General features: G+C 40.0%; 1 protein-coding gene across 1 annotated transcript; it reads right to left on the minus strand.

Annotated features, from left to right (window-relative positions):
* Positions 1-5721: 5721 nt before the first annotated feature.
* On the minus strand, positions 5722-14299 carry SRP9 (signal recognition particle 9). Its single transcript, XM_006914277.3, has 3 exons — positions 14092-14299; positions 10528-10596; positions 5722-6929 (listed from the first exon to the last, which is right to left on the minus strand). The coding sequence occupies exons 1-3, from the start codon at positions 14161-14163 to the stop codon at positions 6810-6812; spliced, it is 261 nt and encodes an 86-aa protein (XP_006914339.1). The 5' UTR covers positions 14164-14299; the 3' UTR covers positions 5722-6809.
* Positions 14300-16089: the final 1790 nt, after the last annotated feature.

Genomic DNA, 16089 nt, shown 5'->3' on the forward strand with positions numbered 1-16089 from the left:
CAGGAATGACAGAATAAAATATCTGATGCACCGAATCACTACAAATAGGAAATAACTTAAAATTTCATATAGATTTCATATTTTATAAAAATGTGTTAAAAAAGAGATGACAGGATGGAGATGGCGTCGCTCGTGCTATGCCCCACATCAGCAAACCAAGGCTTAATTGACCTAACTTAACTGCAATTTCTGCCTCTCCCAGCGACGTGTCTGTTAACCAGTCTGAAATTACCTGGTTGGTACTAGTCAGTTAATCTTCCTGGTAGACTCCAGTCTTCCCCCAAAGACCAGCGACCTTGCCTGAAACAATCTTTTATTTTGCTAATAACTCCTTGTCCTGCCCACTTCCTGCCTTTGAAAGCTTCCATTTGGTACATCAATTTGAGCTCGTCTATTTGCTAGATTGGATGCTGCCCAATTTGTGAATTATTGAATCAAGCCAATAAGGTCTTTAAAATTTACTCAGCTGCATTTTGTTTTCATAACAGATATAAATGAAAAGGAAAGATGTCAAATGTTAGATTTTTAAGCACTTTTCCTATGTCCACAGAAAGGAGAAAGGCTACATTATTACTCATTGATTTTGAAAATTCTTTTAAGAGACTTCACACTGATTCCCCAAACCGCTTCCTCCCAGATTTCTTGGATCTCTGACTGTACTATATTCCCATAACTTCAAGGGCTATGGTCAACCACACAATCTTGTGAAGATCAAAGGTCAACAGAAGAATTTATGTAAATAAGCTAGGCAGCAAACAAAAAGTTCAAAAGCAATGAAGGCGCCTCGGGGCCCTCATGGGCCTGTGCTCCACACCGCATTATAACAATGCCTTACTTAAGTGTGACGATCATTTCGTTCCTGTTTTGCAGGGGATGGGAGGACTGTTATTTAAACTCCGGCACGTTTTACTCAGAGTCAATCGTTTGGAGCATCATCTGCCTCTACAAGGTTTTTAAGACCACAGCAGTTTCAGCCCTTTTCCCCACTCCACCCCCAATCTCCTTTTTGAAGAGAAAAAAACAGGTTTAATCCTTTTAGCTAATTCCTTTCATGTTTGTATATTTATATTCGTTGTTTTTTTTTTTTAACCTCATCTTAGGTTCTATCTGTTTAAGTCCTCAAGTGACACGGAAATTAACTCTTTTTTCAACCGACCTCACTATCTGGACTTCCCATCATCCCTTGTATTCCCCAAATAATTTTAGTTACATCAATATTCAGTGTTTTCATTATTACGAAGGCAGTTCAGGGTTGTTCTATAGTAACTATAATTAATTTTCTTTTCCTGTAAAATTTGCCTAATTTCCTATGTACCAATCACTACTTCAACACTAACCACTCTCCCAGCTATCCAAATTCCTTCCTTCATAGTAAATTCATTCACATCAGATTTTCTTCGATTTCATTTTCTTAAAGAAGCGTCTGGGGAGCCCTCTGATCCGCCTCCGATCTGGTCCCTTAGCTCCATCCCCGGTACACAGCTACTATGAGTCTCCCCTTTACCACCATCCTGGGGACTCCTTCCTGCTTTCCTGTATTAAGTATCCACTTCCTTCATCCCCCATCTTCCTCGTTCTCGGCTCACTTTTTTGTTTTAGAGGAACGCATCCTTGAGTGCCTTCTTTAAAAGAGTATGTGGGTAAAACTTTGAGGTATTGTAAAAATTACTGTTCCCAGGGATTTAATGCTTATATATTCATGCCCTTCGCTATGTGACCTCGTCTCCTTGAGGATGCATGGAATTCCCCGTGTCGCTGACGTCAGGCCTGGAGACGTCGCTTGCTTTAATAGACTATGATGTGACATCTGAGCAGAAGCTTTAAGACCTGTGGGGTTCTGCTCGTTCATCCTGGACCCTGGAATGAAGACAATGGAGCAGGAGCAGGGCTGCCAAGCCACAGCTACCTGTAATTTGAACAAAACATAAACTTTTTTCAAGGTACTGAGAGTGGGGGATTGTTACCTGAGTAAAACAATCTACAAGTGTCTGGAAATGTCTTCATTCAATGCTTCCTGTTAATCGTTTTGGCCGAATACAAAATCAAAAATTCCAGGATGGAATTTTGAAGGCATTGCTCCAGGATCGTCTAGTTTCCAGCACTGCCCTTGCTTGAGAAGTCCAAAGCCACGCGGATGCCCCATCCTTTTAAAGAACCCTCTTTTTCCCCTCTGCAAGCTCATAGGGTCTCTTCTTTAACCCCGCTTTCTGAGGTTCTGAGGTCATCGGTCTTGACATTTGGTCTACTTTCGCCCTTTGTGTAAAGCGCTAGGAGGGTTGGGCTAGAAATTCCTGTCCTTTAATTTTGCAAAAATTTCTTAAAATAATTCTATTGGTGATTTTTTCCCACTCCATTTTCTAATTTCTGCAATTGCTGTCATCCAAGACTTAAGCTGCTTTTCCTATCTTTTTTTCCTACGTCTTCTTTTTGCCTCTATTTTCTGATATTTTTTCACGCTTCTTTTTCATTTCAGCTATCGCGTTGGTCATTTCCAAGAGCTCTGTTTTGGTCTTTTCGTCTAAGTTCCCCTGAGAGCAGAGCCTGAGACAAAGGCTTCCACATAAGTAGCTTATCTGAGAGGTCATCCTGGGATAGAAAGGGCTGGGGACGTGAAAAGGAAGAAAAGACAATGTAAGGATGTGTTTTCAACTTGGCCACTGCCCTGGGCAACTGGTGCTTGATCTAGGGGACCTTCTTAGAAGCCATATGAAATGAGAACTGTCCATCTAGGGGACAAAAAGTGAGATTATTAGCTTTCATCCCTCATCGGTCAAGGCTTTGATTTCCCTGCATCTCCAGGTTGTGTGTGCATGATGCCAAGACTGGTGTCAGACCAAAACCATAAAGGAATGGGCTAAGAGTAAGTGACTATTGTCAAAATCTGAAACTTTTGTATGACAAAAGGTATTAGTGGTAGGCTGAATAATGGCCCCCTCAAAGAGAGCTACAAGCTAACCCCCAGAACCTGTGAATGTTACCTTTATTTATATAGCAAAAGGGACTTCGCAGAAGTGACTAAGATGGGAGGATTATCTTGGGTTATCTGGACAGGCACTGACTATAATCACAAAGGCTCTTCTAAGAGGGAGGAAAGAAGGTCGAAGGAGGAAGGAGATGTGATGATGGACCTAGGGGTAGAAAAGGTGATGTAATGCGGAGCCCTGACAAGGAATGACAGCCTCTGGAGGCTGGGGAAGGCGAAGAGATGGACTCTCTTCCAGAGCCTCCTTGCTGACACTTTGATTTTAGCTCTTTGAGATTCATTTCAGACTTCTGATCCTGTGAGGAAATTCGTTTGGGTTCAGCGTTAAATTTGTGGCAATTTGTTAGAGCAGCAATAGGAAACAAATGAGTTTCCAAGGAACCAAAGCAGTATCTATACACAAAGATGAGTGACAGAATTGGGGAAAATGTTTGCAACATATTTAACAAAGAAATTATTATGTGCCAGGCACTGTTCTAAGTGCTTTACAAATATTAACTCATTAATAAATACTATTATTATTCCCATTTTACAAATATTAACTCATTAGTAAATACTATTATTATTCTCATATCTGAGGAAACTGAGGTACTGAGGTTAACCTGAAATGACAGCCCAACAGAAAATAGCAAAAAATTTAAAATTCAATCAGACAACACATATTTGAAGATACTATGTCAACTCAAGTCTTCCAGCAAGCACATGCCAAGATGACTAAGAAGTGTAGGGGTTTTACTGGCAGAAATGCCAGTGAAGAGGAGAGGAGCAGGTAAGAACCTCAGGCCACAATGGATTTTGCCATTCTAATACATCATAATGAGGAGTGTGAATACATCCATCACCCCCTGAAGTTTCCCACTGTAATCTCTGCCATCCACATCTCCCCTTCCCTGAGAAAAACCACTGACCTGTGGCCCATACAGGTGCTTGCGTTTTCTAGAATTTTATGTAAATTCTTTTACATTTGGTGTCTTTCACTCAGCTTAACAATTTTGAGATCCATCCACCTTATCACGTGTATTGATAGGTTTTTCCTTTTGTTGCTATTAACGAAGAAAACTGCTATGAATACTCCTGTACGTGTCTTTGTATGGATGGTAGATGTATGTAAAACTTTTTAAGAAACTGTTAGTTTTCCAAAGTAGCTGTATCTATTTATAGTTCCACCAGCAGCGTATGACAGTTCTGGTTGCTCCGTGTCCTTGTCAGCATTTGGGATGGTCAGTCTAATTTTAGCCATTCTAATAGGTGCACAGTAGGATCTTGTGATTTTAAGTTGCATTCCCTTAACTAATGACGTTGAATATCTTTTCATGCGCTTCTTTGCCATCTGTAACATCTTCAGTGAAGCGTCTGTTCAAATCTTTTGTGGGTTTTTTTGGGGTGGGGGAAGGGGTTGTTTTCTCATTGAGTTTGAGAGTTCTTTATACATTAGGGTACATACAAGTCGTTAGTCTGTGACTAAGAGATTTTCTATTTTTAAGACAAAAAGTTGGCAGGCTGGGAACTCTGAAAGGAAGAAGCCAATTACGAAAGGGAGAAGCCAATCTTTTAGAACAGAGAACATATGCAGCCTAACAGTAATGTTTAATGGGCTTCGTAATCCAACAAGAGTGGGTCTTTACAGAAAAAAATGAAATTATTTGAACTGCTAACTGTACCTAGAATCTCATTTCATCACTTCATTTGGATTACCTTGGAGTCAGCAGCTTTTGCAAATATATCACAAAACTGTTTGTTAAAAATTAATCCATGAAAGTGATTGTAGTGTCCAGAAACACTTCCTGATTTAAAAAAAAAAAAAATCACGAGTATCCAGTACTGCGATTTTCAGAATGTGATGTTTTATTATTTATATGGTTTTTAAGAGATTCAATACTTTTACCACCAATTAGTTCAATGATTTTACTTTATACAGCTATGAATGAACACAAGTTTTAGATTTAAGGATTTGCCCCCGAATAAGATCACTCTGAGGGCAATCTTGTTGTATTTCTCAACTGCCAAAAACGGCATTTAATAATAGACACAGACTGGCAGAAAAGGCAGACATTACCAATAAATAATTATTCAATTAAAATTAAAAGAAAACTTAAGGGAGTTTATAGTCTATTAAGACTAATAATAACAATAGTTGGCCGAAATAATAGTTTTACTATGTTCCAGGCACTGTGCTAAAGGCTTAAAATGGATTATGCCCTTTAATCTTCATGAAGTCCTATGAGTACTACTGTTAACTCAATCTCCAGAGGAACACGGAGCCTTACAGAAGTGCCTTTTCCAAGACCACAGTGATAGGAAGCAGTGGAGCCGAGACTGCAGCACAGGCGGCCCGCCTTGGAACCTCTGCTCTAACCACTCTCCCACAAGCTACTGAGGACTCGAGCCAGAATTAGCCCAGCCCTCTCTGGTTATCTTTATAAAGCAGCATTAAAAAGTGGAAGACGTAAATGAGAAAAGAAAAAGGCCAAAAAAACCCTCCAGTGATTCCACTACTTTGGGAAGGGGGGGCGGGGAGAGAACTGAAACTCAAAACGTCCCACACTATTTGATGCTACTTTTCTTAACCAAGAACAGAACCTTGCCATTAACATACAGCTCACAGAAAGTCATGTAATAAAAGTACCAAAAAAATAAAACAAAATTTACAGTATCATTAAGCTCATTTTAGACATGAATACAGCACATCCCAGTTAAGAAATCAGTGATTCTTGAGAAGTTAAAAACTTTGAGAGAAATAATATATAGCCACATAATATTTTATTTATTGACCTCTCTGAAACATGTCAAAATTTGTATGGCTAATGGAACTTTCCATATTAAAATGGAATATGGAAAGTTCCATACCAAAAATATTTTAATGTAGGAATCGACAAGTGAACATTACATTTAGGTGGTAAAATTAAGGTTACAAATAGATAATACTAAATATCATACTTCTGGTTTAATGGAAAACATAACAAGTGTGACAGTCAAGCTAACCCGCTGGATAAGTAGAGAAATGGGGAGGGGTGTCAAAGAGCTTTGCAAAAATTTAACAATTTACATAATCCTTAGCCCTTCTTAGAAACTACAGATGGGAAATGTGTGGCAAATACTTCTGTAACATGCTGGTTTCAGTCCATCGCTGAATATTCTGTTCATGCATTTAAAGGAACTGCAGTTGTTTTGAGCACTGAAAACTAGATTCAAAGTAAGTCTGCTCAACAAACTATTAATATTATAAAACTCTTATACTCAAAAATATAGATTAAGTTTTGAAAGTTTAAGGTAAAGCATACTTGTTTTCATAATTATTTTCAGATACAATCTAGACTATACTACTGTATATTGTTAGGTATACTGCTATGCAGTTAATTCTAGTTACCATAGTTTATATTTGTTAGTCATCAACAATACAAATTTTATGCTCCAAAAGAAGTCTATCGATTCGGTAAAATGGTTGAGTTTAATTTTCTTTTAAAGATGGATAAACTAAATTTAAAGAATAGACTTTTCTTGACATCTCATTTTCAAATTACCAATACGAATTTACCAAAAGAAATAGCTATATATTTTGCCCAGCATTAAATAATCCGCAAAAAGTTCCCAAGATAGATGCAGTTCTTGTTCAATTTCCAAAAATAAATAAAGGCTTTCTAATCGAAATCATTTCTATTCCCAGCTCTCTAAAGGAAACATTAAAAAAACAATGTACAAAAAAATGATCTTTTGGCTTCTGAATAGCCCACTTAGTTACATAAAGTATTTTCTGTCCCAACACTTCCTCAAATTCAAAAGATGTTTACTCCTAAGAACATGTCAAACAGTCTTCATTTCAAACCATTCAGTCTGTTTCCATGGCAACACTGCGGGATTCCTTGGCTACCATAAGTCGCATTAGTTGACTGTGGAATTTCTCAATCTTCTTTACATCTTGAGCTTGGTCTGTTCTATACACCAAACACTGTCAGAAATTTTAAAAGTACACATTAACTACGTAAAACTAGGTCATTGACAATGTAGCAAATGTATGATTGGGTAAAAAGTTGAGTCTTGGCTACCACTATTTTTGCTCTATTTTTTCCCCCTCTATTCTACCTGACATATTAAGAAAATTATACCGTTTCCAAGCCCCCATCAATTACATTCCTTAAGTATAGCATTTTTAAAATGGGTTAAAAAAACCTCAATGAACTCTATCAGAAGCCTCTCAAAACTGACCAGTTAAGTCACACTGAATCCCTACTATGGTCTAATGAGAACTCAAGACTTGGAAGGTTATTTCCTCCCTGAGATCTGGTAATGAGTTAGTTATACTGAGAAAAGCACAGAAATCTTAGGATCCCTTTCTCTATTTGTGAAGGAGGGAGACGATGACAGTCAAAAAATCTAGAGTCCTTTGCTTATGGCTGGTGACCACCCAAATTAACAGATAAATCTGTCCAATCTTGATTTTCTGAAGGTATTTATAATTTTTAAACCAAACCAAATTCTTCCTTGCTGTAAGTTAAATGCTTCATTAGAAGCATTTTTTATGACCATCTATAAATAAGCAGATCTTAAGTATCTTTTGTTAGAAGGATACTTAAGATATGGTTATTTATAGATGGTCATTAAGCCATTTGTTCTACAATCTTCAAAAATATCAAATATAAGCTGGCAGCTCTTTTCCCCATTTTGCAATACAGGTCTATTTTTCTTTAGCCCATTCTAAAAGTATATGAGTTTTAAACAATCTGAACATATGATCTCGAAATAATATTCATCAATTTAAGAAATTTAGAGTTGAACCTCATCACGTTCTTTAAATCTTCTGAAAATTTTTCTGATCCACATATTACACATATTTGTGTAACAATCTTATAAAGAGACCTTAACCACCACCATTTTCAATTTTAGTATATGTGCTCTGGGAGGCTATACACCTCATTACAGTATGACAGAAAAAGATTTTAGGTCTATAGAAGACAATATTATGAGATTAGAAAAAGGGACACATAAATGGGATTATAAAAGTCAAAGCCACATGAAAATAATGAGGTCTTAAAATGGAGTTTTCTGAAGGAATTATTAGATATTAAAAATGAATTAGTGAGGAAAGCATACAAACTTCTTTAAAAGAGTCATTAGGAAACAGATTTTTACTGTCATAGTTAATTCATATATTTACTATTCAGGAGGATGGCTCTGACTACATATTTGGTCTCTTCTATTAGGAACAGTTTTAAGAAAGGAAACAAAAAGTACTTTTCATATGTAGATCTCGTTACAGGAATCATCAATGTTAAAATTTTCTCCAATATTGGCTAACACAGATCCTTAATTCTGTTTAACTATTGCTGGGGGCCAAAAGTCATCATTTGGAGATAAAGCCTTTTGTATTAAAACCCATTCTGCACTTTTTCCTATTTCTAAAACAGGACACACTGGTTTCTCTTCAGCAGGTATACCTATTCACTCTGTAAAATTTTTATCAACGTGAATGCTAAAGATTCAAGTATATACTGAGTCCACTAACTGGCAAGCACTAATGCTAGGCACTTTCAAATATTTTATTTACTTTCTACAATAAACCAATTAGGTAGGTAAGCAGACTATCACTATGGCGCTTTACAGACATGAAATTGAGGCCCAGAAAGCTGAATGTTTGGCCAGAACTTTTCCAAGGCCGAAACACTGGTAAAATGGCTAAACCAGGATTCCAATCTCCTGACTCAAGGTCTAGCACACTACACCTCAATTTACTCTTCCTTTTTCACATTTTCAGTTACTTTACCAAACAAATCTAGTCGGTTCTTGAAAGACACGGTAATCATTAAAAGATATGACTTCATGCAAACCTCACAATGGAACCCTTAACACATATATATGACCAAAGACAAAAAGTAATTTTTAAAGTTGCTATGAAATTTTTAAAATAACCTATTAAAATAATAATTACTAAGTACCCTCTGGGTCAAGATCCTATGTTCATCACTGCAAGTACAAGTAAGATTGTCACCGATCTTTCTATTGTCTTAAAGCTCACCATCTACTGAAAAGACAAGCGGGATAAAACAACTGTGATGCAGCACAGAACAGCTGAAACACAAAGCCAGAGATGAAGCAGAACCCCCTCGAGCTGGGTTTGCAAGGTCAGCAGCTGTCTTGTCACAGTGGGGAGGGGTGGGATTCGATACTGCAGAGGTGGAAACAGACTGTTCAAGGCCAAGGCCTAAGCCAGCACGGCACACTAAAGGTGCTCGGAAGCGATACAGAAAAGACAGAGATTAGAGAGGATGTGAGGATGGAGTTTACCTTATGAGTGATGAGGAGCCTCGAAAGGGTTTTAAGTGGGGCAGTAACAAACAAATTCGCATCTTAGAAATCAGTCCAGCATAAGTATAGGACGACTGAAGAATGAACTGGAATCGGGGACACAGTTAGGAGACTTTTCTAATGGTACACCAGGCAAGTGATGATGAGATTTTAAACCTGAGAGTAGCAGCGAAGACAGATCATTCATGACAGGAAATGAGATGAAGGAGCTTAATCAATAATCCCCAAATGCTTAGGAAAGTGTACAGAACGTATCAGACGATCAAAATACAAGTTTTCAAATGAAGGAAGAGTGGACATGAGAATGAGAAAAAGGGACCAAACATGATCTGCAAACATGAAGAGCAACTGAAGCTATAAAATAAGAGAAGCAGCCCATGTGGCACGATGATTCCATCCTACACAGGCGGATGAGCAGTGAGGTCAAGACACTCAGTTTAGCGCTGGTCAGGGGGTCAGAAGAACAATACGAGCTAAATGTACAACTGTGAAAATAGACATAGATACAGGCGGTGTTTGGACTTAATGACTGGATGGATTACTCCAGAAGTAGGATGAAAAGACAACTGAGGACAGAATCCTGGGGAAGCCAATATTTACGGGGGCACTTCAGTCAAATAATTAGAAAAGAATGAAACAGAAACAGAGAAAGAAGACAACATGGAGCCATAGATGCCGAAAGAATTTCAAGAGCAAAGGTTTTCTGCATCAAAAGCAGCAAGAAGGTCAAGTGAGGTAAGAACTGATCAGACCGCTGGGTTTGAAAATTAAGGGGCTGTTGGCTCTCGCTGAGAGCGGTTTCAGCGGAGCACTGCAGGAAGAAGGCAGCCGGCGGCAGGGTAAGGAGTGAACGGGATGTGAGGAAGTGACAAGAGCGAGCGGCCAGGGAAGGAGAGAGATACCTATGAAGCCTAAATCCTGTATTCGCATGCCATCCTTTACCTCTCCCGTGCCTATAAAGAAACCTTTACCCCTTACAGCCAGATTTGCTCTCTCATTCCTCTTGCTTAAGGTCTGAAGAGAACAATTATTAAACTACACGTGACATACTGTCTTAAAGAAGCAAGTTAAATTATTTCCCCAAGAGCCTATAAAAGTAGCTTCTAGAATGCGGTCTTGACTTTGGAATGAAATGCAAACTGAGCATCCTAATGGGTGATCTACGTAAATCTATGTAAATAATTTCAAATGATTAACTCAAAACAAATCTGAAAGTATGCAACAAATAAAAAATGTATACTTACAACTAAATCATCTGTTACTTTAATACACAAACTCCCATCAGAATGCCTATATTTGAGAACCACACGTGCCTGAAACAAAAATACATATTTAGCGACAGTAAAATCAGAAGGTATTTCTCATAAATAATTTAATCTTCAAGTGGGCTAAAATGGATTCTTTTAGAATTAACAGCCAAGATTAAAGGCATCTTTATTGTAAACTTATTACTGAAATGAGGTAGAAAACAGCATTTTACTCCATTGCATTCCTATTGCTACAATTTATTATTTTTTTAAAGTCTTAAATTTCCCAAACGCATCCATATTCAGGACTGTGAGACTCTTAAGGTGTTTTGGCATTTGACAGTAAGAATATATACTGAATAGAATCACAGCATGCCACACCAAAATAAGCCACTTTGGCATAAGGACTGTTTTGAGCTGAAGGTAATCAGCTCTCTGCCCTTTCAGACTAAAAGCAGGGCATAAATTAACCTTCGTAACATGACATAAATGTTCAATTGTTATGAAGAAGCGTTCTTATCTACATAACAAATTGTACTAAACTTATTTATCATGTGTCCTAGTCACCCTCTCACAACTTACCCACCTTTAGAAGCCCCAAACCCTTTTTTCCTTTGTCCAGCCTCTTCTCTACCTGTTATCACTCTTTGTTAAGATAGTATATAGGCTCCAAATTCTGTCTCCTTATATTTCTTTGTGAACTGCAATGCATATGTAATATCTTTTCCTCTTGTTAATCTATCTTTTGTCAGTTTAATTTGCAGGGCCTCAGCAATTAAATGTAAGAGGAAAAGTTTTTCCTCCCCTACAATACCAACACACCTAGCCACAGGGGAGTGATAGGAAAAGAAAGGGTAAAAAAAAAGAGATGGCTAGTTAAGTCCAAATCTATTCCTCAGGAAATCGCAGCGCACACTTCCCCTTTCCCACGGCTCTCAGGAGGTGGGCTGAGACTAAAGTACTCAGCAAAATCAGGTCTCTATCGTGATGGTGCAACATGATGCATTATTACAGAAAGGCAGAATTCTGTCTTGAAAAGAAGTCTCCATCAACAACCATCCCAAATCTAGAAAACTCCTATGTCTGGTATTCTATAGTTAAGTAGACCTCCTCCCTCCCCTACCCCAAAAAGGCCCCCACCCTAAGGGACGAGTCTTGGTGAGGGATGGAAGGGAACTCACCAAGCATTTAAGTAGATACAGGTTAATTACTTTTAGACTACCTAACTGATGATATTTATTGAGCTAGGAAATTCACTTTTATATTTTAAAAACTTCAGTTCTCCAGAAATAAAAAGAAACTGAAACTTTAAAATATACTAAGCATGACGACTATGTAAAATTTTAACTCTTAGTTAAAAGAATACTCACTGGCTTTATTAAGAGAAATGAGAGTTAGAGGGTCTCAAGTATTATGAGGGTGAACTGTGTAAATTAGGGGACACCTAAATTACCATGTCAGATGCCCTGAAGAGAGGAAAAGAAATCAAGGTTCTTGCTCTCTTAGGAACTTTGAATTCCACCAACCAAAAATAACCCAAAGCAGAAAAGAACATGAATTAAGTTCTTTACAGGCATATAAAAGTAAAATGCTAAAAAAAGAAAACCAATCATTTGCACTGCGGGGAGGAGAAGTGTACAGTGGCTTCGTGGAGGTGGCTGTGAAAATGTCTTTTTTTTCTTTTAGGGAAGAAAGTAGCAGGAAGGCTAAAGCACCAGTCTGAATGAAGATTCGATGAATTCTGTAGCTTCATGAGACTAGAGCTGAGGACAGTGGATATGGTGGGAGACAAAGACAGAAAGACTGAAGAGAGTCAGACTGTGGGATGGAAATCTGGACTTTTTCTAGCAATCAAAGATGAACCAGTTTTTTAGGTAGGAAACTAAGAGAATTCAATTTTTGTGTTTTAGGCAGCTGTGCTGTGAGAGTGAAGGAGGGATTAAAAAGGCAGACAGAACAACTAATATGTTATTACATGGTCTGGCAGTAATACCATCTTCAATTAGAGTGATGCAAGGGTGAACGGTTAAGGTGATAGGTATCGTCAACAGGTTCAATGTGGTGGGGAGAGAAGACAGAATTCTGCAAAACAGATTCCAGAGAGTTCTGACAAAACTTTTCTTTTTAGTCCTGGCACTGTGAACTGGGAGAAACAGCATGGACTTGGGGTTTCGAGACCCGGGTTCAAACTTTAGCTTAATTTCTTAGACTGGGCACATCATTTAATGTATCTAAGATTGTTTATTCACCTACCTCAAGGGGTTGTCTTAACTGTTCACATATATTACACAAATATATGTAAACTGTCTGTTACATAGATGGCACTCAATAAAACTGTCAAGCTCCCTTTCCCCACTCATCCCCTCTCACCTCCCTATCGAAAACACCATTCAAAAACCGGAAGGCTATCATGAGGATGCAGAAGTTTCTAGACCACTGGCATTTTCTGATTGGGCAAAGGATTGAAGTTGTCCCTCTCCGGCCTATCTAGACATGTTCTGTTCACAGCAATGCTCCATAACTACCGTTTTCATTTTCCTTACCACCGACACATTCTTAAAGTGATTACTCTTGATGTGAACTTGTATATTCTTACTATCTTTTCAAATATTTTTAGTTTACACCGTGGGTACTTCTAGGCAAAAATCCTGTATTATTCTCATGGCACATTGCTTGAATGAAGAAACAAATGGCCCTATGAACAAAGAAAATCATCTAAATGGAAGAGCCAGAAATCGTGTCATAAAGTATTCAATTTGAAAAACATTTAATTCTACCTCACTACTTATTGTATTATTTTATTGTAAAAAATGAAACAGAATGTCTTACGGCTTCTTGATACTTAATCAAGTCTAAAAAGCTAGCAGTAACAAGGAAGTGCTACAAACAACCCTTATATACGACAAATCCTAGCTTTTTAATAAGGAGCTAACCTCTGGCATCCACTTATAATTTTTGTTAGGGTCATGAATGAATCCACAAGCCCCGTAAAACTGTTTGTAAACCTTAATGTTTAAGGGCATTTTTCTGAGGAAAGGGTGTAAGCACCTTCACATTCTCAAAAGGGCGCTGACCTCCAACAGATTGAGACCTACTATTCTAAGGGGTGTAGAAAAGGAACTCCATATTGGGGTTTTTCAAGAATGTCTCAGCAGTGGCAGAAAAAAATAGTTTGTTTTATACGAGGTACCCTGACCCGCCAGCGGAACAGGAAAGGGGCAGCAAGACAACTAAAGGACTGGAAGCCACAGCTGCAGGGGGAGGAGCCCTGCCCTTAGAGACACGTAAACGAACCAAAGCCCTAAAGGAAGCTCAGGGATTGGGGACGGGGGAAGGCCGACCGTAAACCTTAGGACCCCGAAATGACCCGGACTTGTGCCCATTTCAGAGCCTTATCGGGCCGTTAATCAGGGAGTAAAAATATGACTTGCTGGTGTCAGTCTCTGCACACTCCCAGCGCCTCCCAGGATGCAGAAGCAGCTCCGCAGGCCAAGCCGACGGTAGGGAAGACCCTCTGACCTGGAGTTGGGGACAGAGGCATCGGCCCCGCCAGCAATTTACCTTCATAGGGTCGGCGAGGTAGAGCTTCTCGGCCGCGCGACTGAACTCCTCCCAGGTCTGATACTGCGGCATGGTGAGCCCGCGGCGGAAAGGTAGACGGAGGGACGGCCGGCACCGGAGGCGGCGCGACCCGGCCCACCTACTTCCTCAGCTCCCGCCGCCACTAACCGCTGTAGGGGCCAGGAGCCCAAAGATGGTGGCGCCTCCTCGCACCAATGCCTCGTTTCATTGGGCGGCCAGGACCGGCCTTACCCAATAGGGAGGAAGGATGTTGCCAGAGAGGGGGCGGAGCCCCGAGCGAGTGGCTCTGGGAGCTGGCGCAGAGAAGTCGAGCAGGGAGAGTTGGCGGTTGCCACAGCGCCCCCTGGAGGAATGGAGGAGCATGTGTCCCGCTGCCCGCTGGGCTGGACTGGACTGCAATGGTAAAGCCCAGGTTCTTTCAACAAAAATCGAGCGGCTTGATGATAAACTGGAGATACAGGAATGCAGAAGACAGGGTCCAGCTGTCACACCCACAGCCTCGTAAAGGAGGAGAGAGACATACACACAAGAATGCAACCGAAAACCTTCTATTATTTATGTCGGGTCAGTGGAACTCCTGTAGGTAGAGGGGATGCGAATGGTGATAGCACAAGCCCAAGCCCGGTAAACGTGGTGGATGTTCAACAGGCAGGCAAGGAGGGGCAGGACATCTAGGTCCATTTTAGATCTGCGGAGTACTTAATGTGGCGGGTGCTTAGCGGATGGAGGAAGAGTAGAAGCAAGAAAAGAAGCCATATCATCACTTATGCCGGGATAAGAAATTTGAACTTTGTCCACCAGGCAATGTGGTGACATAGGAGGATATCTTCCTTTAATTAAGTTTATTGAGGCATATTTTATATACAATAAAACGTTCTGGTTTTAAACGTACAGAGTGATGCATTTGACAAACGTATTCATTGGGTGTATATCCAATATGCCCAATACTGCAATCAAAATGCAGAATATTCATCTCCAAAACGGTTTCCTCATTTTTCTTTATAATCAACCTCTCCACCCTCACCCCTGGCCTCAGACCATCACTAGTCTGCTTTCTGCTACTATAAATTAGTTTTTCCTGTCCATTGAAGGGCTTTAAACAGATCTGCATTTTATGGGGCTCCAGCAGCACACCAAGGCGGAACAGAAGTGATACAAGCCAGAGGCAGGGAGTCTTCTTAAGATACTCTTGCAGTAATATGGGCATAAGAGACCATGGATCTGAATCAAGGCACAAGCTTAGGAATTCAGAGGAGGATACAGATTCGAGATTTCCTTGGTGAGTGATTGGACATTGGGAATGCAGGGAAGGAGAGTGGAAGATGACTCGTAAGTCTGTGGAAGAGGCGGTCATCGACCGACACAGGGGAAAAGGAAGAAGAACGGGTTTGGAGAAGTCTAGGGGAAGACAACAAGTTCAGTTCTGGACTTGGCGAGGCTGAAGTTTCTTTGGGACATCTGGTGGAAATGTCCGGTAGCTTAGCCGAGTATCTCCGTCTGACACTCCGGCAGTGGCATAAAACGGGGTCATTAGAAGAAGAAGGTCTTAGTTGAGCCATCCCATGGAGAGGATATAGCATAAGAAGAGGAGAAAAGGACAATCCTAGGAAAGAGCCACATGTACAAAGGGTGAGAGAGAGGGAGTAGAGTCCACGAAGGAGGTGGAGGAGAAATTAAAAGAGAGAGAAAAGGAGACCAGAAAGGGAGGGGAGGGGAGGGTTTTGAGGAGGGCGTCAGATGGCAGATAGGGTTCAAGTGCAATAAGAAATGAAATGAGTCGATTGATTGTAATCACTGGGAGGTCATTGGTGACCTCGGCTGGAGGAACCACCGTCGCGCTAGGGGTCAGGTAGAACTGACCGAAAGAGGCCGAAGAGGTGGCCAAGTGGCAAATACTGCTGCTCTGTACTCTTCTTATGAGCTCAGTCATGAAGAGAAAAGGGGATAAGTTGGCCTGAAGAGGCTGGGTAAAGAAAG

Source organism: Pteropus alecto, unplaced genomic scaffold (assembly GCF_000325575.1).
Source record: "Pteropus alecto unplaced genomic scaffold, ASM32557v1 scaffold115, whole genome shotgun sequence".
In the NCBI taxonomy this organism is placed as follows: Eukaryota; Metazoa; Chordata; class Mammalia; order Chiroptera; family Pteropodidae; genus Pteropus; species Pteropus alecto.

Coding starts and splice junctions, on each gene's coding strand:
- SRP9 (XM_006914277.3), bottom strand. CDS start 14,163: ATGCCGCAGTATCAGACCTGGGAGGAGTTCAGTCGCGCGGCCGAGAAG. Junction 10,597..14,091: donor ACCTCGCCGACCCTATGAAG/GTAAATTGCTGG, acceptor TTTTTGTTTCAG/GCACGTGTGGTTCTCAAATA. Junction 6,930..10,527: donor AAGTAACAGATGATTTAGTT/GTAAGTATACAT, acceptor AATTTCTGACAG/TGTTTGGTGTATAGAACAGA.